The 26,037-nt window shown below is 41.8% G+C and overlaps 1 protein-coding gene across 1 annotated transcript in view; it reads left to right on the forward strand.

Moving 5' to 3' along the window:
* Positions 1 to 26,037, forward strand: part of kcnc4 (potassium voltage-gated channel, Shaw-related subfamily, member 4) — a 38,688-nt gene that overhangs the window by 8,088 nt on the left and 4,563 nt on the right. Inside the window, exons 2-3 of the mRNA XM_052093997.1 lie at positions 16,189 to 17,125; positions 24,568 to 24,662. Coding sequence (XP_051949957.1) covers positions 16,189 to 17,125; positions 24,568 to 24,662 — 1,032 coding nt within the window. The remainder of the gene's footprint in view (positions 1 to 16,188; positions 17,126 to 24,567; positions 24,663 to 26,037) is intronic.

The raw sequence follows: 26,037 nt of genomic DNA on the forward strand, positions 1-26,037 counted from the left end.
GTGGTGAAATATTTACCTCGACCATTGATATTAATAATGCTTTTAAAGAGTTCTATCTTGATCTCTATAGTTCCACATCTTCGTCTACTGATGAAGATATTAGAAACTTTGTGGAACTATGAGAACTGCCTTAACTGAATAAGTTGATTCTGAGATAACCTTGGAGGAGCTTGGTGTATCAAAAAATAAGTATCAAACATGTGATTGCTGGGCAGATTTGACAAATTCTTTGATGATTTTGCATCAGTGAAATCTAGAAGGGGAGTGTTAAATTTGAAATTAGGAATTGTGTAATAGCACAAGCAGAAAAAAGCAATTTTCTGCCATTTTCTTTCTGTATTGACTGATTTAATTGTGCAATTTAAGTTCTGTATATATAATGTACATGTACATGTATAATATGCCATATATATATATATATATATATATATATATATATATATATATATATATATATATATATATAGGGGGCACCACGTCATATCTCACCTAGGGCACCAAGCACAACCACCACTGCTTGAATTTTCCATGGAAATTATTTCTGAAACAGTAGGGTTTGTTCATACAATCGGACTGGAATGCAGCAGCTGCACTATGGGTAAATGTCTTTGTGAGGCTTGACTAAATGTTAAATGAACTGGAGGCTCCTGCTGTCAACAGCTGGAAAGGGTGACAGTCTAAGCATCTCTCTCTCTCTCAATTTTCAATTTCAATTTTAAAATACTTTATTGGCATGATTGTAACACGACATTATGAACATAAGAAAATAAAAGTACTGTGAATGAAGTACATTAAGGCAGTAATTGGTTTCTGAGGAGGTGCATCTCAAAAATGAATTTAGCTGCAACTGGTGCATGATGGTCCTCCCTCAGTAACACCAGCATCTGATTTGTTTCTGCTGAACTGGAAAACTGTGGCATGAGGTTTGAGAGTTTGTGGAGGTATCTCTCTCTCTCACTTCTGTCTCGACCTCACCAGTGTCACAGTGAGGACAGACTCGTTCTTCCTTTGGAAGACATGTTTGTCTGTGTCAGCCTTTTTCTACGGCCAGACTGTGATCACTGAGTCTGTATTTGGTGAGGATTCATCTCTGTTTTGGATCTCTTACAGTGTGGAGATATTCTGCCAGATTATATGTTCTGTTTAGGGCCCGATAATTGTATTTTCATTTTCCCAATGGTCCAAATATGAATTTTTGCTTTCTTTTATGATTTGGTTTAGTTCAGCAGTGCTGGTCTGAAACTGGTGTTTGTTATTTGTTAGTGGTTTTGTGAGTTTCAGAGCCAGCTGACAAAGGGGACTGGCTTTAGGCTTCAGCTCTTGGGTTTTAAGGGCTTCATGTTGCAGTGTGTTAGGGGAACTTGATTTAGGTGTGTCCAAAATTTGAGGGATCGTTTTTCAATATGTATAATTAGGGGGTATCTGCCTAGTTCGGCCCGGCATGCATTAGTAGGTGTTCTTCTCTGAACTCTTAGAATGTTTCTACAGATTTCTGCATGCAGGGATTCTATGGGGTGTTTGTCCCATCTCGAGTAATCTGCCAGACAGAGTGGACCCCAAACCTCACATCCATATAGAGCAATAGGCATTATAATACTATCAAAGATTTTACACCAAATTGTTACAGGAAAGTCAACTTGGGTAAATTTGCCCTTAACGGCATAGAATGCTCTTCTAGCTTTCTCTTTTAGTGCATTCATTGCCAGACCAAAACTGAAGCACTGATTTTTACACCAAGGTAGTCGTTGTGTAGGGTGTGTTCTATTGCAGTGTTCCCCAGAGTGAATGTGTATCTGGTGTCCTGTAATCTGGCTTTTTTCTGGAAGATGATCTGCCAACAACCAAGTGTCCAGGTGTACCTAGGAGAACCTAGGCAAAGGTGGCCAAATCAAATATTTATTTAGCCTTTTTATGTTATGCTTTTATGTTAGTTGATAAATGAAAACTATGTATGGCATTATTTTAAAGACATCTTCATTATGCAACATTTTTCACAAGTGCCTAAAACCTTTGCACAGTACTGTATGCAATACATATATATACTGTATAGACAAGCAAACAATCATTCACATAAATATATTACACTTACAGTAACATACTAAATTAAACTGTCCCTCAATTAAACTGCTAGCAAACACACAGACATGCACATGCATACAAATGCCTGGATGTTGCTGTGAACCTTGTTTTGATAAACGGCCAGATTGGAAACATCTGGATTTGTTAGCACAGTGTGTGTGTCTGTGTGTGTGTGTGTGTGTGTGTGTGTGTGTGTGTGTGTGTGTGTGTGTGTGTGTGTGTGTGTGATGAGTACTAAGCAAAGAGCCATCTGGCCTCCATTTTAATAAATTTTAGCACAGTGCAGCTGCACAAAACAGACAAGAATCTGCCGAGTCTTACTACTGTTACTGCTCAAACACAAGCTATTAGATTGTAGTGTAACTGCAGTTTCTTTATATGATTCATCTGCATTGGAAAATTGCTGTTAATTGTTTGTTCAGTCTTAAACAGTTTGTATTCAACACTGAAAGGTTTCAGTAATGTTGTAACAATGGCACACTACGAGGAAGAGCAGCTTTTCCAAAAAAATAATACCAAACACATTACTGAAAATTTGGTGTCTGCATTTATGCACTAAATTATGCACATGAAGAGTTGATATGATTTGGGGAACTTTCACACAAAAGTTTATGCTGTGTCAATAAATGCTGTTCATTTTGTATCAATAAATGTATTCATTATTATTGAGTTGGTGCATCACAAGTATGTAGAGAAAAATGCAAGGGTTTGCAAAAGTGATGTTCCAACATGCCACAAAAGTTCTTCAATGCTTAGGCCTCTGATAACCAATGAGAAATCCAGAGAGGCGGGTCAAGTTGTGTTTTTCGGACAACCAATTCACAGTATTCCCACATAATTATAAACTGGATCGGCTCTTTCCAAAAACCCTAAATGCATCTTATGCATTCCTATCCTTCAAACGCTCAATCAGAGCGTTTTCTAGAATATATAAGTGCTATTACAACGACATTTATTTGTGCACTTGTTGGGAGAGACTTTAATTAAAACCTACTAGAAGTGAATGGGGCCAATCCGTAAATGTTAACATACTCACTGTTTTAAAAGTATAGCCGCAAGACATTAACAATATGCATGTTAACATGAATTTAGTGTGTTAAAATAGCTTACTAACTTTTCTGTGTAAAGATGTATTCAGTTTTACAACTTTGTTGCCATGATGAGGTAATGCCAACAAACCCTAAAACGACTGTAAAAATGACGATTTAAGCAATTTTACAGCTCAAAAAATACATGAGTTTTAACAGAAGAATTAATGTAAGTGCCTCACTCAATTAATGTAAGTTTACATTTACAACCCTCCAAAAATTGGCTCCATTCACTTACATTTTAAGAGCCTCAACGTAACCCAGATTTGTGCTTTTGTTTAGGAGGAGGGACGAGTCGAAAATAATATATTTTGTGGTTACAACATTATGCCACAAATGCTGTCAATTGAGCTTAACTTGTATTGATCCCGGAATATTTCTTTAAGAGTTAAGTTTGAAAATGTGACTGTGGCATGGGGGACGTGGTGGTGTGTCGGCCTGCGGGAGAGAGAGAGCGGTAAGGCTTGTCACCTGGTTTGTAATTACAAACAGACAGATGAGAGAGTGCATCCCAAGAGTGCTATATATATATATATATATATATATATATATATATATATATATATATGTGAGCACTCTTGGGACGCACTCTCTCGTCTGTCGTGCTTTCTGGACACTCTCTCTCTCGCTCTCGACACTTGGCGTCCCTTAAATGTCTCTCTCCGTATCACTATAATAAGACACAGGTGTTAGAGGGCTCTCTCTCTCTCCCGCAGGCCGACACACGACCACGCCCCCCCATACCACAGTGACTTACAGTGATTTAATGTTTAGCATTCAAAATATAACTGACAGATGACACAGTGATATTGGGTTACACAGTCACAGTGGTATTTGCAAACTGATTTGTAACTGGTCATCTTTCTTACATCTATTTGAGTTTTGAGTCATGATTGGTCTTGTCTTCCTTGCATATATTTAACTGTTCATAGTTATATGTACAGTAATAATGTGTGTGGCAGGGCGGAGGGCGGGGCCGGGTTGTGATCCTACACACCCGGTCCCGTATTAGGCTAATCAAGCCTTCGAGAGGGATAAAGGTCGACTGCAGAGGATCGTGCGGGAGAGAGAGATCGTTAACGGACATGTCCGTCATATGTGTGTGTGTGTTTGTCTTTTGTTTAAGTTATATATTCAAATATTATTTATATCGTCAAGCCGGTTCTCGCCTCCTCCTCTCCATTGATCCCTTTACACTGGTGCTGAAAACCGGGAAGGAGGAGGGATACGCCATAGTATAGTTCTCGCCACTACCGTCCACCCAAACGAAGCAGCCGCGGCCATCTGCCGGGGGACGAGGAGCCCAGCCGCCTGAAAGAGGACGATGGCCGCCGACCGCGAGGGGAGAAGGGGCTCCTAACCGACCGCCTGGAATGGTCAGGGCCGCTGCCAGGGGCGGAGGAGTTCCCTACCAGCCACTGAAATGCGGTGGGGTTTGAGACCGCCGACCGCAAGCAGGGAGGGGCTCACTGCTGACCGCCTGGAGTGGGAGAACCGCTGCCAGGGGCGGGGAAGACCCCTTCTGTTCCCCGAGAACGCGGCGGGGCGTTCCGTCCGCCAGGGACAGGAGGTCTGCCTCTGATCCGCCCGTTTTTTTTTCATCTTTCTCGCCTCTCTCTCTCTCATTGCCGCTCTACGTTGGCCTTTTCCCTCTCTTTTAAATTTTACAGTGTTTTTTTGGGGGGTACTACGCTGTTACAGGAAGTAACCCCCCCAGTTTAATTATTTCTGTTTCCCTCCCCTTGTCCCCTCCCTCGTCCAGGTAGACGGGGATGACCTGCCAGCAGACGGGGCTTAGGGCACACCCTCCCCCAGGGAAAGGGGGGGGGGGGTGTACGTCATGCTGGGGACTCCCCAGCCTGAGAGAACGAGGGAGGAATGTGGCAGGGCGGAGGGCGGGGGCGGGTAGTGATCCTACACACCCGGTCCTGTATTAGGCTAATCAAGCCTCCCGAGAGGGATAAAGGTCGACTGCAGAGGATTGTGCGGGAGAGAGAGATCGTTAACGGACATGTCCGTCATGTGTGTGTTTGTCTTTTGTTTCAGTTTATTATTAAAATATTATTTATATCGTCAAGCCGGTTCTCGCCTCCTCCTTTCCATTAACCCCTTTACAATGGGTTAATTCTTATGTGCAGCTGACAGAAAACAAGATGCATATTGACTGGCATGACAACAGAAAAGTGTCTATCACTTTTTTGTTTACGCAGAACTAAAGCCTGAAACCTATGCTTAACTGAAACACTAACACTATTGTTTTGTGCTTATAAACACTAGTATTTTTATCAGGAAATGCAAAAAATGGTTACCATATTACCCCAATTCTGGAAAAGTTGGGTATGAAAAATGCAGTATGAAAAATGCTAATAAAACAAAAAGGAGTGATTTGTAAATTATATTCACCCTTTGCTATATTGAAGGCACTACAACTACACAGTATATGATGTTTTACTGTTTCTATTTTTTTTGTGTACAGTAATTTCAAGAGACTGGGGCAATTTAAGACCAATAACAATTTGAGGAGTTAAAATAACAGGTTAAACAGGTGAGGCAATCATGTCATAGTATATAGGGAGCCTCCAACAGCCTAGTCCTTCAAGAGCAAAGATCAATCGAAACAATTTTCCAACAGATGCTTCAACAAATAATCCAGCACTTTGAGAATAATGTTCCCCAAAGACAAATTGAAAGGATTTTGGGCATTTCACCCTCTAAAGTGTTAAAATATTCAAGGAATCTGCTCAAATCTCAGTGTGTAAATGGCAAGACAAAAACCACTTGTGAATGCACGTGATCTCTGACCCCTCAGACGTCACTGTCTAACTGTAATGGATTTCATGAACATGGGCTTGGGATTACTTTAGTAAACCTTTGTTAGTCAACACCATTCTCTGCTGTATCCACAGATGCAAGTTAAGAATTTTCTATGCAAAGCAGAAGCCCTACATCAGGGGTGCCCACACTTTGTTGTGTGATGATCTACTTTTAAATGACCAACTCAATAAGATCTACCAACTAAAAAAACACAGTTTCATTTAAAATAAGAAAATGCTTTTTGGGACTACTTCATGTATCCCTACATGGAATTCATCTTCTAATTAATAAAAAATATATAATAATGTTCAATGTTGATATCATTCAGTTTTAAAAATAAACCCAAAACACCTACAGCACAATAGATTACAATAGCCATTATTCTGATGACTTGCACTGAATGGAATCAGACAGTTTTGCCTAATCCGGGCAGTAGCATCGCAATTTCGCGCTCTGTTCTCAGAAGTCCTTGGAAGGCGCGTATGTGCAAACCTAGTTATCATGGCAACTGAATAAACAAAACCTCAACTGGTTAATATTTACTCGTCAAGTGCAAGTCAGACAGAAACTAAAAGAAGGATAGACATTATATTTATTTTTATTAAAATGTAACGAAAGTACATTTAAATTATGTGCGATCTACCAGCATTGCCTTTGCGATCGACTGGTAGATCGCGATCGACGTATTGGGCACCCCTGCCCTACATCAACACTGCCAAGAAGCGCTACCAACTTCCCTGGTCTGTCTCATCTTAGATGGAAAGTAGAATAGTGGAAATGGAAGTGCAACGTAGTGCAGCCTAGTTCTAGCGGGAAGACTAGCAGCTGTACATCATCACTTCATTAGCGGGGTAATTCCTAGCCAATCGCATGTAAGCCATTGCTTTATAAGTCTGCTCACAATCTATCACATTGCTGTTTCAGTGCGCTAAAACACAGGCAACCGCCGCCACCCCACCACCACCAGCTGAGCCCTGTCCCGCACGGGGGTAAGCTCCTCGCCCCTGCCTCCTATCTCCGGCAGGATATGACGGTTCCGGGCACAACTCCCTCGGACCGCCGGACGGGGCCTACGCCAAAGAGAGAGACATTACTTTGTTTTACATTTATCAAATAAATGCCATCCTAAACCTCACTCAAGCCTGCGTGTCTTCCCGATAGAACTGTGATTTTTGGTCTGAAGAGTCCACATTTCAAAATGTTTTTGAAAAACAAAGCTGTTGTGTTATCCGGGCCAAAGAGGATAGTATAGAAAAGTCTGTATAGGCCAAGGATTGTGTCAGTGCCTATGGCATGGGTAACTCGCACATCTGTGAAGGCACCATTAATGCAGACAGATATGTAAAAATTTGGGGGCAGAATTTACTGCCGTCTTTCCCAGGGACATCCCGGAATTTTCAGCAGGACATCTTCAAACCACATACTGGCCGAATAAGCAGAGAGTGCGGGTGCTAGATTGGCCTGCTGGCCTGACCATCTCCAATTGAGAATGTGTGGTGCATTATGAAGCGTGCAATATGGCAACGAAGACCCCATACAAATGTGCAGCTGAAGACCTTAATAATGGATTAATGGGGGAAAATTCCACTTTCTAAACTTAACAAACTTGTGTATTCAATGCCAAAATGCTTAATAAGTGTTTTTGAAGAAATGGTGATGTTTCACAAAGGTAAACTCTCGACTGTCCCAAATTATTGGAGCGTGTTGCAATCATATGATTTGAAATTACTGTACATTAAAAATACTGAAATTCACAAGGAAAAACATCATATAATGTGTAGTTGTAGTGCTTTCAATATAGCAAAGGGTAAATATAATTTACAAATCTCTCCTTTTTGTTTTAGTAGCATTTTTCATATAGTCCCAACTTTTTTGGAAATTTTACATATTACATACTCTACATTCTGGAAGAAATTCAATTTTTACTGTTTTAAATCAGAGGGCTACACTTTAAATGTCTCTTCACTTCTTGTGACCACTTTGCCATTGATTGAAGTTGATTAAAGTACTTAATGCAGTACCTTAATCAAGGAAAAAAAAAAGGACTGCAGTAACAGCCATTTCCTGCTGGTACACATGCCTTTTCCCATAAAACATGATTGTATATCTTTTTATTATACATTTACATTTAGTCATTTAGCAGACACTTTTATCCAAAGCGACTTACAAAATGAGGAACATAAGCAATTAGTCTTACAATTATAGGTCATACTTATTTACACAGATGTGCTGTGTTGTCTTTGAATAGACCTACTGTTACTCGACACAGGAACAGTATATATATATATATATATATATATATATATATATATATATATGCTACAGAGCATATAGATCAGAGCAAGGTTGGTTGTTTTAATCCTGAACACAATGATAGTGGGGACAAGAATTGCTCCATATGGGATCTGAGCTGGGCCCATCCCAGTCAAGAGACAACTGCCTTTTTTCACACAAACACACCTGCCTGCGGTAACATTAACCTCTTAGTGCACTATACATGATAATGGTTGCAAAAATAGATCATATTTAAACAGCTGTTAAGGAAGGATGTACCGTATAGGGTTGGTATATTCACCTCGTCAACAGATAGATTATGGATTTTAAAAGCAAATACAGACATACTTGTTTTCTGTGAGGTCTAAGATACAGTATCACATGTTTTTTTTTTTACCTTAAAGGGATAGTTCACCCAAAAATGAAAGTTCTCTCATCATTTACTTACCCTAATGCCATCCCAAATGTGTATGACTTTCTGTCTTCTGCTGAACACAACTCATCTCTTTTGGCCCTTACAATGCAAATTAATGAAAAATAAATAATTTCACCATGTATATGCAGAAATGTATGTATAATGTGTGACAATTGGTCAAATTAAATTAAATTAAATTAATTAATGGTGACCAGACCTTTGAAGCTTTAAAAATAACTTGAAAGCCACATAAAAGTAATCCATATGCCTCCAGTAGTTAAATCCATATCTTCAGAAGAGATGTGATAAGTGTGGGTGAGAAACAGATCAACAATTAAGTCCATTTGTTCTATAAATCTCCACTTTCTATTTTTTTTCACACTTTGTATGTGAACGTGGAGATTTATGGTAAAAAATGACCTACAATGACCTGCTGATCTGTTTGTCACCAACATTTAGCATATTACTTCTGAAGATATGGATTTAACCACTGGAGTCAATGGATGTAGGCCATTTTGGCTGTCATTCACTCATGAAAACATGTCGAGTATACATCAAGATTGGCATGCAGGTGCGAGGGACTTCATATTAATAAAATATGAATACTCTCTCTCGCTGTTGCTTGCGTGTCATTGATTACCCTCACGCATGCGGTAGGTTGCTGACCCCTGGAATAGCAATTAGCAAATCGTGATTAATGGAAGTGACATAACTACTGCCTTTTTGCTATTTAAAAAAATAAGGATGAGCCCTTCGGTATATATCCCGCCCCAACTTCCTATTTTAAGGAAATGTATAAACACAGCAAAAAAATCTGCACTTGGCAAGAGATTTCATGGGGTGTTTTCAAACTTGGATTAGCCTGTGAGCTATATGTTTGGATCATGGATTTGTTTGAAGTTCTAAGTGTTTCTGTCACAGTAGTCTTCATTTACAGTTTACTGCTCCTGTGAGGCTGTGTGTAAACATAAATACAATTGATTACATCACTCCGGGAGCCCTGTCATGCAGCCCATGGGCTTGTTTCTCTCTCAGCATGACAACATGTCTCCCACTGTGAAATGCTGGCGTGACATGGTTACCATGGTTACCTCTCTCTCTGTCCCTTTTTTCTTTTTCGCTCATTGTACTGGTCTAATCCTTTCCCTGAATCATCACTGACTTCATTGCTTCTATTTCTTTACTTTATTTTATTAAAAGCTGACAATATTATTGAAAGAGTCATTGACTAAGCATGAAAAATACACGACATGGCCAAAGAATGTGAATAGTGGACACCCAAAAACTGCTTGTTGAACATTTCATTTCAAAACCATGTACATTAATATTAAGTTGGTCCTCCCTTTGCTGCTATAACAGATTCCACTCTTATGGGAAGGCTTTCCACTAGATCAGTGGTTCTCAAACTTTTTTTTTCATGAACGTCTCGCTAATTTATTCCTTTCCCTTATTATATTTAAAAAAATACGTGAGAAGACCAATACCATTGCATGTTTTGTCCCACTGAAATGGTCTATCTACATTACAGCATTGATTTTGAGAAGGATGTGCACATAAATTTACAGGTATCAACAACAGTAATGTTATCTGTAACATCTATAAAAGTAAAAAGTTAACACCTAATTTATGTGACTAAATTATTATAACAGTGTGACTGAGCTGGAACTCCTTTCATCAGGTTCTTATTGATTTAAATTCTATCATCTCTTTCAGAATTTCTGAAGGCAAACAAAACCAGTTATATTTTCTTACACTCAAACAATTTATTTTAGCCTATTTTAAAAAAAAATTTAAGTTAGGATTTACTCATTTCTATTTCATAGAAAAAAAAAAAGAAAAAGTGTCAAAATCTAAATGTATTTATTTATTTATTTTTATAGTTTTAACAGAGGTATTTGTAACTAGACTAAAGCACGTGGAAGCATGGATCTTCTTGACTACCGTGGTTAGATGTAACATGATTTCTAAGGCATTTTTGTAATTACAAAAACACATCTAAAAACAATAAATACAAAATATAAACAATTAAAATTGTAACAAAAATGTATTATATACCCTCACTCCCCTAATGTAGCCTATGACAAATTTAAAAGAGCTGAAGTGTATATGTATTATGAATCTATTTATGCCTAAAGTACAGTTTGTGTTACGATAGTAAATTGGGTGGTCATGTAGAATTCTGTGCTGAATTTAATTGACTTCTGCGTCAGCCCATATAATTGAGTTTAGATAAACAATTTAATGCAAACAGGAACTTGATGATAGATTTGATTAACATGACTGATAAACACCTCCCATTTGTAACCTAATGCCCCACTCTCTACTAATTTGCTCTCAGCACCCCCTGGCATCCTTTGAATGCCCACTGTGGGGGTGGTACTGCCCCTGTTGAGAACCCCTGCACTAGATGTTGGAACATGTCTGTGGGGATTTACTTCCATTCAGACTCAAGAGCAGGCACTGTTATTGGGCAGTGGGACATGGCTCGCATTCTGCATTTCTATGAATCCCAAACGTGTTCAGTGGAGTTCAGGTCTGGGCTTTGTGCAGGCCAGTTCTTCCACACCAGACTCAGTAAACCTCACTTTGTGCCCAGGGGCATTGTCATTGTGGAACAGAAAAAGTACTGCACCCCGTTAAAAAAAAAAATGATCTAAGGAGATTGCATGGCAGTATGCTTTATTGTATGCACAGTATAGGTAATGGTTGTAGCTGAAATAGCCAAACTCATTTATTATACAGTCACATCCTCCCATTGCTTACAGAAAAACCTCTTTAGTGATTTAAGTCACCTTCACTGGAATCTTTCTTCCTCTCCATTTCAGTCTCTGCCTTATAGTTGATTTATCAGTGGTGCTGTTGCCTTGGGATGAAAGCACACTCACCGATTTTCTTTTTTTAACGAACAAGCCATGCTTGTGAGAGATAATGTAAATATGTTTTAACACAGCTGGATAAAATACATGTATAAACTTTGATGTATTTAATTTGGTTTTTTAAGTTGTTATTTAAGTTGTTCCCATTTTCTGGGTAATTTAATTGATAAATTATAACAAAGAAAAAATAATTGGCCACCTGTGGTTGTACTGTATGTTTCAAGATAAGAAGTTAATCAGGTTGCAGACTAATGGCTTTTTTGGACAAGATTTGCAATTCAGTTAAATTGTATATGTATAGCACTTTTTACAATATATTTCTCCGATCCGATTCCGAAGCAGTTTTATGGTTGGTTTTGTAATTGCTAAAGATATTTTAATATAAATGCTTTAGAATCATACTGCATGTGATTATATTAGTTAATTTGTCAAAATTACAAATACATTTTCATTAACTGCAACCAGGGGTGTAAAATAACGAATTACAAATACTCACGTGTTTTTCCCAGGAATTGTACTTTTTTAAATAGTTTTTTTTATACTTTTACTTGAGTACATTTTAAGTGCTGTAACTGTACTTTTAATGCGCTATTATCTCACCATCTGTGTTCGCTACTTCCCTGTCCTGATTTTATTTTTATCTATCAACATGATTGGCTTGGGAGAGTCTCGTGACTCCTGTCAAATCAAATCACACATAAAAAATTGAACGGCAGCTGTAGATCGGGTTCCAACTATTATGGATGTGAGGATGCCTCAAACACATTTTCAACACCTGAACATCACAGCTGCACCTGAAAGGGCTTTTCGTTGTGAAAAAGGCCAATTGCTTGACAGTGTCATGTGAGTTTAACTTGCTCAAGCCATATATCAGCATTAATCCTGCCTCTAATTTTAAGAAACATATCAAGGTCAATTTAATATTTCTGCTTACTAGATTCTGTGCGTATAATGTAGCCTGTAATTTAGCTTTCTATCACTGAGATTATTGGGTTTGATGTTAGAGATTAAGGCAATGTTATCAATAGGGCTGGGCAATAAAACAATCTTGAGAGATGTCCTCAGAACGACAGGGGAACAAGGCGATGCTTGCCAACCTGGGAATGGGCTGAGCCTGGCTGGGCCTCTTTTCTCTCTATGTTTCTCCACATAGAGAAAGAGTCAGCCAGGGCCCTTACATTTACATTTACATTTACATTTATGCATTTGGCAGACGCTTTTATCCAAAGCGACTTACAGTGCAATTATTACAGGGACAATCCCCCTGGAACAACCTGGAGTTAAGTGCCTTGCTCAAGGGCACAATGGTGGTGCCTGTGGGGTTAGAACCTGCAACCTTCTGATTAACAGCAGTGTCCTTTAGCCACTACGCCACCACCACTCCTTACACACATCGAGGGAAGGGGTCTTACCCAGTTTCCTATTCTTTCAGGGGGGAAAGACCCTGCGGAGACCACACCTGCCCGGAAGGGGAGGTAATAGTGGTTAATACCTCACATGGGTTTTTAGGCAGCGTGTGGAAAGTGGCGCAGTGGTAGATCCAGCCTCGCTAGGAGTTGCTACAACACGGCGGCCGGAGGGCCGCTGGGACTGCCTAAGGTAGACGCGGGTCCACTGGTAAGGGGACCGTACCACGGATAATACATACAGGGGGAGTCCACATAGGAGTCCTGCCCTGTGGAGCACCTATTCCAGTACAGGGTAGATTAAGTACCCGTAGTGGATTGGGTCGGCGAGTTACTCCGCTGAACTGCGGACCCACAAGGGCTAGGGAGGAATCATCCAGGCATCCGAATATGCGGAATCTCCTGGGGGAGAAAGCGCACAGTTTTACCTCGGCTGAGGGTGCAAGCGATCCACCCTGCCAGTCCATCAGCGTGTTACCGAGTTCTACCGGCTCGGGCCTGAGAAAACACAGGACGATACTGACTCAACCCTGAGATTGAAAAAATCTTGCATGGGTATTAGTGTTTCCCAACCCGCTGATCTACATATGTCTGCTAGGGAGGTGCCCCTGGCCGGTGCCCAAGAGGATGCAACACTCCTTGTTGAGCGTGCTCAGACCCGCAAGGGGACGGGCACGACCTGGGTGTGATAGGTCAATGAAATGACATCCACGACCCAGTGGGAAAGCCTCTGCGTGCGGTCCAAGTAGGTACGCAAAGCACGTACCGGACACAGCAACGAAGGGGCTGGGTCTGCCTTCTCCCGGGGCAGCGCTTGCAGGTTCACTACCTGGTCTCTGACGGATGTGGTTGGAACCTTGGGCACGTAGCCCGGTCGCGGTCTTAGGATCACGTGTGTGTCTGCCGGACCGAACTCCAGGCAAGTGTTGCTAACAGAGAACGCTTGCAGGTCCCCGACCCTCTTGATGGAGGCGATCAGCAGGGCAGTCTTATACAGAGAGGGCCCTGAGTTCAACTGATTCTAGCGGCTCAAAGGGGGTCTCTGAAGGCCCGTGAGGACCACTGAGAGATCCCAGGAGGGGAACAGGCTTGGCCGGGAGGAAATTAACCTCTGGGCACCTATTAAGAACCTGATGATTAAGCCGTGCTTACCCAAAGACTTGCCATCTACTGCGTCCACTCTCAACTGGGCAAGCGTTGTCGTGACCTGAGTCGCTGCTGGCTCCAAAGGAGGAGATGACGGGCGAGTCGTGACATCTGGCGGGAGCGTACGCCGCCTTGGTGATTTATGTACGCTACCGTGGTGGTGCTGTCTGACCTGATTAGGACATGTTTGTCTTGACCTAATAGGAGAAATTTCCGCAGGGCAAAGAAAACAGTCAACAACTCTAGGCAATTGATGTGCCAGCGCAGCGGGGCCCCTTTCCAACGGCCCTCGGCTGCGTGCCTGTTGCACACGGCGCCCGGACCCAATTTGGAGGCGTCTGTCTTGACCAGGACGCATTGGGATCCCTGCTGCAAGGGGACTCCTGTCCGCAGAAAGCAATGGTCTGTCCAGGGTTTTGAAGTTTGGTGGCAGGCGGGGGTGATGATCACACGGTGCATGCTGCGGCGCCATGCTTGTTTCGTGACTCGAGTCTGGGGCCAGTGCTGAAGCAGTCTCATATGTATCAACCCCAGCGGCGCAACCACCGCAAATGATGTCATATGCCCCAGGAGCTTCTGGAAAGGTTTTAAAGGGACCTGCATGCGGCGAGGCATTTTAACACTGACTGCGTGCGCTTGTTGGCGAGGCGGGCTGACATTGAGACTGAGTCTAACTCCATGCAGAGAAAAGAGATGCTCTGAACCGGGGCGAGCTTGCTCTTTTCCCAGTTGACCTGAAGCACCAAACGGCTGAGGTGCCTGAGCACCTGGTCTCTGTGAGCACATAGTAACTCTCAGGAGTGGGCCAGAATGAGCCAATTGAGTATGTGAATGCCGGCTTCTCGGAGCTGGGCAAGGGCTGCCTTTGCGACTTTCGTGAAGATGCAAGGGGACAGAGACATGCCGAATGGGAGGACTTCTTATTGATATTTACATTTACATTTATGCATTTGGCAGACACTTTTATCCAAAGCAACTTACAGTGCAATTATTAAGGGACAATCCCCCTGGAACAACCTGGAGTTAAGTGCCTTGCTCAAGGACACAATGTTGGTGGCTGTGGGGTTAGAACCAGTGACCTTCTGATTAACAGCCCTGTGCTTTAGCCACTACGCCACCATCACTGATATGCCTGGCCATCGAATGCGAACCGTAGGAAGGGTCGATATCGAGGCAGATTTGAGACGTGGAAGTACGTGTCCTTCAGGTCTGCGAACCAGTCTAGATGCCAAATGCAAGTTTAGGTGTTTTCTTGGATGAGCATTTTGAACGGGAGTTTGTGCAAAGCCCGTTTGAAAAACTCACAAGTCCAAGATCGGTCGTAAGCCGCTGTGCTTCCATTAAGGAAGTCTAAGGAATTTAGACCCTTTACATAAACTGATTTTAATGTAATTGTTTCATACATTATGATATTGAAAATAAACTTTTCATTTCTGTAATCATGTCACCCTTTTTATGTATTTATTTATTTTAAATCAGATTCATGTACTGTTTACAGTATCATAGATAAGTGATGTATTTTAAAAGTTGTCAGTCACAAACACCTGTCAAACAGCCATATAAGGGAATGTAAATTATGGTATTTGGTCTACATTTTTAAATTGCAGCATCAAGTTTTTATCATAGATTTTGCAACTCAGCACTCACTACTCATTACTCAAGAGTACTTTTAAATGAGCTACTCTTTTACTCTTATTTGAGTAATTTTTAGGACAGGTACTTTTACTCTACTCAAACTACATACTTTTAATTGAGTATTATTTTTCAGTACTCTTTCCACCCCTGACTACAACATATATTTTAGATATATGTATGTGTGGGTGGGGGGCCCTGGGTTTTATACAAAGGGGCCCAGGGTTTAGATAATATATGCTCTGCAAAGCATGTCATTTTTCTGACTGTCAACATAAATTGCGAGAATCTTGCTTTGGAAATATTAATTAAAGTATTACTATGCTATAAGCGATGTACATATATTGCATCAAAGGTATTTAAAAACATGTTAAGGGACTGCTTTTATAATGATGCTTTAATTGTGATATGTGTAGTGTCTGGTCTTGTCTACCTACATATGCTTTTGTCTCTTTCAGATAATTGCCTTTGTCTCCCTGTTTTTCATCTTGGTGTCCATCACTAATTTTTGCCTGGAGACCCATGAGGCCTTTAATGAGCTTCATAATCACACTGAAGAAGTTATGAATGGCAACACCACTGTGATCAAGAGCAGCCTGGAGGTAAAGACCAAACCAGTGCTCACATTGGTGGAGGGAATCTGCGTGGTCTGGTTTACCTTCGAGTTCCTAGTCCGCATCATATGTTGCCCAAACAAGCTTTTCTTCGTCAAGAACACGCTAAACATCATTGACTTTGTTGCCATTCTGCCCTTCTATATAGAGATGAGTTTAAGTGGCCTCACATCCAAAGCTGCCAAAGATGTCCTGGGCTTTCTGCGTGTGGTCCGTTTTGTTCGCATTCTTCGGATCTTTAAGTTAACCCGACACTTTGTGGGTCTCAGGGTTCTTGGCCACACCTTGCGGGCAAGTGTCAATGAGTTTTGCCTTCTCATCATCTTTCTTGCCCTTGGGGTTCTCATCTTTGCCACCATGATTTATTATGCTGAGCGTATTGGCGCAGATCCCAACGACCCTAGTGGCAGCTGCCACACACATTTTAAGAACATTCCTATCAGCTTCTGGTGGGCAGTGGTCACCATGACAACACTAGGTTATGGTGACATGTACCCTCAGACATGGCTGGGCATGATGGTTGGGGCTTTATGCGCGATAGCTGGCGTGCTCACTATCGCCATGCCAGTACCTGTTATTGTTAACAATTTTGGGATGTACTACTCCCTGGCTATGGCCAAGCAGAAGCTGCCTAAGAAGAAAAAGAAGCACAACCCAAACCCAGACATGGTGATGGACTCAGCCTCGTTTGGGAAGTCTGAAAGCAACTCACCAAGGAACAGCACACAGAGTGACACATGCCCTCTAGCTGCCGAGGAGAATATCAGAATAAACCGCTCTGGTAAGACATTAGAATTTGCGGTAACGATTTACAATAAGGTTGTATTTGTTAATGTTTGGTATCATGAACAATATTTTTACATTACATATTAGTCTTGGTTTATGTTAATTTGAACATACTAATTCTTTAATTGTTTATGTTAACATCTGTTGATGCATTATATCATGAAATAACAATGAACAATTGTTTATTTATAAATTAACATTAACCAAGATGAATAAATACTGTTAAAAGATGCTGTTCATTATTAGTTCATAATATTAATGTGTTTAAGCTAAAGTGTGCAAATGTTTCTGTGTTTTCTTTCTCCTATTCCAGCTTAATATGCAAAAATAACAATAAGTTAGCCATCCGTAGGTTAAAGGTGCACTCAATAATTTTTTCCTCATTAAAAAAGTTTTACTCCTAAAGAAATTATTTGCAATTTTTAAGTCGTCTTTTTTATTTGTTTAGCACTTTTCACAACACACATTGTTTCAAAGCAGCTTTACAGGAAATCAGTCATTAACAAACAAAAAAAAATTATAAATAAATAAAAAATTATGAAACTGTAATACTGTATCTATAAAGTCTTCAAGTGGTCATTGTGTAGTTTGATTAAATATGATTAAATATGAATTTCTACTGATTGTAAAATTGTAAACATTTACAAAAATGCAATAGTAATTGTATTTAGAACCCCTGTGAGCAAGCTGAAAACTCCATAAGATGTTGGTTAATGGAGAAAAATAACCTTGGGAGAAACCAGACTCACTGTGGGGGCCAATTCCCCTCTGGCTAAACAACATGAATATATTGCTAATATCAGTTATTTTTGTGCAGTGCAAGTCATGGTTTAACGTTTGTAAATTAAGTAAGCGTTAAGGTCCAGTGTTTAAAAAAAAAAAAAAAAGTGTAAACTTTAAGGTCAATGACTAATGTCTTTGATGTCCATCCTGAATTAACTGCAGAGGTTCACGTAGATGCATTGTCCTTGTTAGTTGGCTGATGAAGGGTTTAGTTGGCAACGAAATAGAAGTCTATGTATTCAATTTAAGAGTTTAGTCCATCAATAGACAAAGGTAATAAAGGCATTAATTAATAAAGAGATTAATGAGGTGCATCGCAGTTCAACCTGCAGGTAATTTCAGTAAGGTTCGATGGGCTCCATCCTAAATCCAAGGTTCAGGCAGTGGCATATGAAGTATCCCATGTCTTATGGTCTTCTGAAGTCAATAGACTAAAGTGATAGCACCGGCTGTAGTCTGTCGTCATCACTCAGCGACATGCTGCTGTGGAGTCTGACACCAAACAGGAACGGAGATGGCAGACTCTGGTGACCTCAGGATTGGAGTTCCGAGGTTGAGACATAAAAACAAATAGAATAATATTAGCGTAGATGCCATTCAATTTTATGCAGAGTTATAGATCATTATGGATGTTTCTGGTTCCGGCAGACGTAACTAAAGCAGCCTAATTGTGAGTTGAAGGATAAATTAGGTGTATGTCTGGCTAAATAAAATGAGTGGTGGTGGTGTAGTGAGCTAAAGCACATAACTGTAAATCAGAAGGTCGCTGGTTTGATCCCCATGGCCACCACCATTGTGTCCTTGAGCAAGACACTTAACTCCAGGTTGCTCTGGGGGGACTGTCCCTGTAATATGTGCTCTGTAAGTCGCTTTGGATAAAAGCGTCTGCCAAAATGCATAAATGTAAATAGATGAGTCTTTAGTCTAGACTTAAACTGAGGGAGTGTGTCTGCATCTAGAACAGTGTTAGGGAGACTATTCCATAGTTTAGGAGCCAAATAACAAAAGGACGTACCTCCTTTTGTGGATTTTGATATTCTAGGAACTAATTACAGGCCATAATTTTGCAATCGTAATTAAAGTGATCGAATATAGTGTGCTACAAAGTCACTTAAGTATTCCGGAGCTAGACCATTCAAAGCTTTGTATGTAGTTTACAGAATTTTTTAATTAATATGAAGTTTAACAGGTAGCCAATGTAATGATGATAAAATTGGTCTAAAACGATCATATTTCTTGGTTCTAGTCAGCACTATGGCAGCTGCTTTTTGAACCAATTGAAATGTATTTATTGAACTTGCTTGACATCCTCCCAGTAATGCATTACAATAATGTAGTCTTGAGGTCATGAACGCATTAATTAGTTTTTTGATAATATCTACCAGTGGAAGCATGTATAAGGAGAAAAGGAGAGGCCCTAATAATTATCCCTGTTGCACTCCATACTTAACATTTGTTTTATCTGACAATTCCTCGTTTACACATACAAAGTGGTAGCAGTCTGATAAATAGGACCTAAACCATGCTAATGCAAGACCACTAAATGCCAACATAATTCTCTAGCGTATTCAAGAGAATGTTGTGATCTATAGTGTCGAAGGCAGCACTAAGATCTAAAAGCACTAAAAGAGAAATGCTGCCTGATAAGTGCAGTCTCTAAATTGTTATGTGGCCTAAGTACTGACTGAAATTGTTCATATATTCCATTTCTCTTTAGAAATGAACATAGTTGGAAGGACACAACCATTTCTAGTATTTTCAACATAAATGGTAGATTTGAAATCGGTCTGTAATTAGACAATTCTCCAGGATTAAGCTGTGACTTCTTAAAAAGTGGTTTGATAACTGCCATTTTAAAGTTTCTTGGGACATGTCTTAAGGATAGCGAGGAGTTAATAATATCAAGAAGTTGTTCTGAGATTACTGGTATTACTGGTTTTGAGATTACTGGGAATACCTCTTTAAACATATATGTTTAAAATCATGAGCACTCACATGAAATTAAGAATTCAGTCATATCAGTAAAGTTTTATTCTACATGGAAAGGGTCCCCTGATGGGGGCTGCCATGTTAGGATCACATGACCAGCCAAATACTACTCGCTTAATCTCAGTAACCGTCCTCTTATTGGACACTTTTACTCTTGGTTTAAATTAATCATGGCTGACTGTGAATAGTTAATTTCTACAATGGTATCTGTGACAGAAAACTATGTCAACTATTGACAAGTCCTAGATTACACAAGCAAAAAGTTACAGTGCACTCAGTAGTTTTTCCCTCATTAAAAAAAAGCTTTATTCCTAAAGAAATAATTTGTAATTTTGAAACATCAAAAACATAAAAACATATGAAACATATATTTGTGACCACTTACATGAGATGAATGCTTCAGTCATATCAGTAACCTTATAAAAACTGTTTTATTCTACATGGAAAGGGTCCCCTCATGGGGGCTGCCATGTTAGGATCACATGACCAGCTGAATACTATTCGCTTAATCTCAGTAATGTCATGGTTACTGTTGTAACCTCTGTTCCCCGAGGGAAGGAACGAGACTTTGTGTCCAATGAAGTGACACAAGGGGTCGTCCTGGGATGCCAAACGTACCTCTGAACCTGAGAAAAGGCCAATGTCAAGTTGGCAGACAGAATGTGCATGCCCTGCCCTGGACATACTGGTATAAAGGGAACCGGGGCAGCGAGTGCCAGTCAAGATTTTGCACTGAGGAGCCGAAAATAAGGTACAGCCGTTTACAGTGGTAGGTCTAGTGCTGTGGCAGTAGAGACACAACGTCTCATTCCTTCCCTCGGGGAACGGAGGTTACAACAGTAACCATGATGTTCCCCTTCTGTCACTCACTCGATGTTGTGTCGAATGAAGTGACACAAGGGGTCCCATATAAAAACACCACGCACTGACCGTGTTACATGAACTGTCGAGACAGGTGCAAGCAGGCTACTGCATGCTAGAGGCAACTGTAGCCCTCCCAATGCCCCCAAAGATATGTCACATAGAGACCTTAGGTTCCCCGCACCCCTGAGGGGGGGAACAGGAGCTACATGACTAGCATGGGAGCAAGCCCGGCAGCCACGGCCTTCTCTCTCACTATGTCTCTCACATAGGACGTGAAGCGGCTGGGGCTATCTTAACACTATGAAATGCATCGGGGAAGGCGGTCTTTCCCGGTCCTATTCTTTCAGGGAGAAAAGACCCTTTGGAGGCCACATCCTGCCCTGTCTAGAAGGAGGTTACATGTGGCAAATACACCACGAGGGTTGTGAAGCCGTACGTGGGAAATGGTACGGTGGTAGGTCCAGCCTAACGAGGGGGGACTCTACAAGCACGGCAACTGGGGCAGAGGGGCTGCTCAAGGGAAACGCGGGTCCGCCAACAGGGGCACCGTTCCGCGGGAAATACATCACGGGGAGTTTGCCTGAAAAGGGAACTAAGCCCGTGGAGCCCGACCACAGTACAGAGCACCTGTGACTCGTAGTGGGTCTGGACGCAAATTGCTCTGCTGAATTCGCAGGCCAGAAGGCTAGGGAGGAAAACATCCAGGGAGCGATGCTTAGTGGCTTAGTGATAGAAGGCTGGATAACACTGGATCAACTCGGTGAAGGGCACTGTGTGCAAGCAGAACACCCGGTCAGTTGTGCTGCGTTACTGAGTTCTACCGGCTCGGACCTGACAAAACACAGGACGAGACCGACTTAACCCTGAGATTGTAAAATCTGGCAAAGATATTGGGTGTTGCCCAGCCCGCTGTTCTGCAGATGTCTGCTAAGGAGGTGCCATGGGCCAGTGCCCATGAGGATGCCTCACTTCTTGTAGAGTGTGCTCGAACCCGCAAGGGGACGGGCACGACCTGGGTGTGATAAGCTAAAGAAATAGCATCAATGACCCAGCGAGCTAACCTCTATTTGGAGATGGCGTTCCCTTTCCGCCATCCACCGAAGCAGACAAAGAGCTGCTCAGAACATCTAAAGCTCTGTGTGTGGTCCAAATAGATACGCAAAGCACGTACCGGACACCGCAACGAAAGGGCTGTTTCTGCCTCCTCCCGGGTCAGCACTTGCAGGTTCACGACCTGGTCCCTGAAGGGGGTCGTAGGAACCTTGGGCCCGTAGCCCGGTCGCGGCCTCAGGATAACTTGAGTATGTGCCGGACCGAAATCCAGGCAGGTGTTGCTGACAGAGAACGCTTGCAGTTCCCCAACCCTCTTGATGGAGGCTAACGTGATCAGGAGGGCCGTCTTCAGGGAGAGGGCCTTGAGCTCGAGAAGGTCCGAGAGGACCACTGAGAGATCCCAGAAGGGGAATAGGCTAGGCCGGTAGGGTTCAGTCTCCGGGTGCTTTTCAGGAACCTGATAATCAAGTTGTGCTTACCTAGGGACTTGCCATCTACTGCATCGTGGTGGGTTGAAAGTCTGACGGCAAGAAGGGGTGATTGTCACACGGTATGTGCCGTGGCGCCATGCTCATCTCGGGACTCAAGTCTGTAGCCAGTGCTGAAGCGGTCTCATATGCATCAACCCGAGAGGCGCGGCCACGGCTGAGGATGCCATATGTCCCAGGAGCCTCTGGAATTGTTTTAGAGGAACTGCTGTGCCGGGCTTGAAGAGAGCAAGGCACCTGAGCACTGACTGAGTCTAACTCCATGCCAAGAAAAGTGATGCTGTGAACACGGGACAAGCTTGCTCTTTTCCCAGTTGACCTGAAGCCCTAGACAGCTGAGGTGCCTAAGCACCTGGTCCCTGTGAGCGCACAGTAACTCTCGAGAGTGAGCCAAGATGAGCCAGTCGTCGAGGTAGATGAGTATGCGGATGCCCACTTCCCAAAGCGGGGCAAGAGCTGCCTCTGCGATCTTTGTTTTAATAGCGCGTCGGAAGGCAGAAGTGCGTCCCGAGGCTTGTGTAATGAGAAAAGACTCAAAGCACTCACCTTGCTCCACGCATCCAGCAGGGGGCGGTTAGAGACTGAGGAAGAGGTCCTAGAGAGGCGTCTTCGGAACTCATCAGCGCTGGCCTGCCCCGGCTGAGCAATCGCGGGACCGGAGGCGAGGGAACTGCGTCTGGGGAGCCAGGACTATAGAGTTTTGGGGCCGGGGTGCCGTGAGAACGTCGCACACTGGCTGGATGACTGAGGGAGTAAGGAAATTGCTCTTTTATTGGCAATGTGGGTACCGCAGCCCGAAGGCGGTGCGGCAAATGAAAGTAATGAAAACAAGGATTCTCCTCCACCGGGGGACGGAGTGATCTTGGTACAAGCTCCGGAGCAAACATCTGACTGCCTGGGTCACCCGGGCTCGCTGGTTGGGCAGTGCTGCGGCATGATGTGGGAAATCGCCTCCATCTACTTCTTCACTGCTGAGAACACGGGTGAAGTCGTCGACGGTGTCGCCAACGTGACAAGGCCGAGCTGGGAGACGGGGGCGTTGAGAAATCGTGAGGTGGCACTCCTGGACCACGAGGGTGGCCATCTCCCGCCCGAGTGCCTGCGCTGTGACCTTCTTGGCTCTGAGAGTGAGGTCGGTGGCAGAGCGCAGTTCCTGCAGCATGTTGGGGTCGGGACTACATAGGTGCAGATCTTTAAGTGCCTTGGCTTGATGGACCTGCAGGAGAGCCATGGCATGCAGGGTGGAGGTGGCTTGTCCGGTGGCGCTGCAGGCTTTGGAGGTCAATGATGACGTCATCCTACAGGCTCTGGAGGTGGTGTTCTCGGGACACAGGTGGGGCTTCCGTGTACCCGTGGACCAGCTCACCATCCAGGGTAGTGAAAGTGGACGAGCGGAGGGGTCGGTTACAGGCAGTAAAAGGTGCCCTCCACGACCGTGTCAGCTCATCATGCACTTCCGGGAAGAATGGTACCGGTGGGGGGCGAGGTACCAGTCATCAAGCCGCGAAGGCAGTGGGGAGGACGGAGGGTTCCAGTCCAAGCCCACACTCATGGCAGCCTCAAGTGGAAAACTCAAACTCTTTTAGAGAAATCAAAACTCTTTAAGGAGGAGAACACTCTTTTAACAGTGAAAAGCGCTGTTGAAGCACCCAGGGGTGTAGACTGCACAGCGTGCTTAGAGAGAGAACGCCAGCTGGAAATGCGCCATAGATCCAACAGCAATGCTTCTTCGCCTTTTCTCAGGTTCAGAGGAACATTTGGCGTCCCAGGAAGACCCATTGTGTCACTTCATTCGACACAACGTCAATTATTGGACACTTCCCTTCAATGATTAAATGAATCATGGCTGACTGTGAGCAACAAATTATTCCAATAGTATCTGAAACAGAAAACTTTTGATTTTAAATGATGCTGCATCCACACCTCTAGGTTTCAGTGTAAGTCCAAGATGACAAGCACAAACAATTATTATTGAGTGCAACTTTAATATGCAGAGACAACTATACAATAAGTAATCCATTTATAAATTGATTCCCCTAAACAGAGTAAACATTGTGGCTATTGGTTTGTTCGACCAATGGAAGATCAAGAAAGTGTTCAGAAAATCTGTTTGAAATGAGTAATTGTATTTGCCATTTTGTTCAGTGGCTCTAGAGGCACAGAATTTACACTCTTCACCTTTAAATCAATTATCTCTTCCTGGTCAGCATTTTCATGTCCACTGACACCCATGTCTTTGTCTTTTTTGTCCCATTGTCAGATTCAAAGCAGAATGGTGATGCTAATGTCCGTCTTTCAGAAGAGGAGGCCTGCAGTCTGACATTTCTTGCAGACCTGAATCCACCATCCACACAGGTAAACTGAAACTGATAACTATAGAATTTGTCCTGTCCTTTTTTGTGCAAAAACAAACAATTAATGTTAGTTAATTAAGTATTGGTTTGATTTTTGGGTCTCAAAAATTAAAATTAAAATTCTGTGTTGAGTGTTATACAATTACAATGTAATTAGTTAATGTAATTCAATTAGTTTTTAGTGAGAAGTAGTGTAATGAATTACATTTTAAATTCTTGTAGTCAGATTACAGCTGTTGACTTTATATTCATTTAATTACTATTAAGTATATTATAGGGTTATGTTTATTTCTAAAATATTTATATTTATGAGGAATACATGAATTATGGCTGAGTCAGTTATGGAGACATGTGAAGTGCTGACTCTACTCTTCTGAGTGTATGACTTGTGTGTAACAATGAACAAGGAAGAAATATAGTATAAAAATTATTTTGAATTTGTTGAGCAGAAAAGTGTTTTAGAAAGTAACTTGAAAGTAAAGTAATCAGTAATGTGATCTGATTCAAATTTTAGAGAAATAATTTGTGAATTGTAATGTATTACAAATGTAAGTAACTTACCCATTACTGTTCTTTTTCCCTCTGAAGATTTTAACATAATAATTTGAATTAATTGTATTATGTGAGAAGAAAGATATGTGGAGCTACATGAGAGCCACGAGACAAGCAAAGCTAGGAAATATTTAACCACAGAATGCCACGATAGACCTTTTTCACACTTCTGTCTTTCGGAGCACAGACGTAAATGATTGCAGGCTAAACTTCTATAGCGGTGAATGGGGAAGAGGAAGTTATTTTTGCCTACCCATTTGCTCCAAATACAAAAGAAAAAAATATCCACTATAATGTTTCCATGACTTTTCACAAGAGAAAAAATAGAGTGATGGATTACGACTCTCAAAAGAGAGAAGATGCCAAATTTGCTGTCATTCCCTCAGCAGTTCAATTAGAAATCTCATCACAGCTGTGTTAAGTAGTTTTTTAAAAGTAATTCCATTTTAATCTAAAAAGTAGATTATTGACATAAAATGTATACTAAATTATATTAAAAAAAAAAACATTTAAACAGAAAAAGTTTGCTAGATTTTCTCTGCCAAATAAGGTGGAAACGTGTCATCACATTCTGTGAAAAAGGTCTATTGACCAATCAGTATGTAGTTTTCCAGATCCCCTGTAATAAGCGCAGACATTTTTGTCAATAAAACATTCTTGTGTAGCTGACATTTCAAATCTGAGAAAAAAGGATGATAACATCACACAAGACATGCATAGCATCACGCTAGCAAACGGACAACCTTCATTAATGGCTGCTGACAAGTCAGACTTCCTCTCTGACTGACTGACTTTCACCTTAGCGTCCAAATTTTCCAAAGCTC

The sequence above is a fragment of the Xyrauchen texanus genome, chromosome 27, assembly GCF_025860055.1.
Source record: "Xyrauchen texanus isolate HMW12.3.18 chromosome 27, RBS_HiC_50CHRs, whole genome shotgun sequence".
Taxonomy (NCBI): Eukaryota; Metazoa; Chordata; class Actinopteri; order Cypriniformes; family Catostomidae; genus Xyrauchen; species Xyrauchen texanus.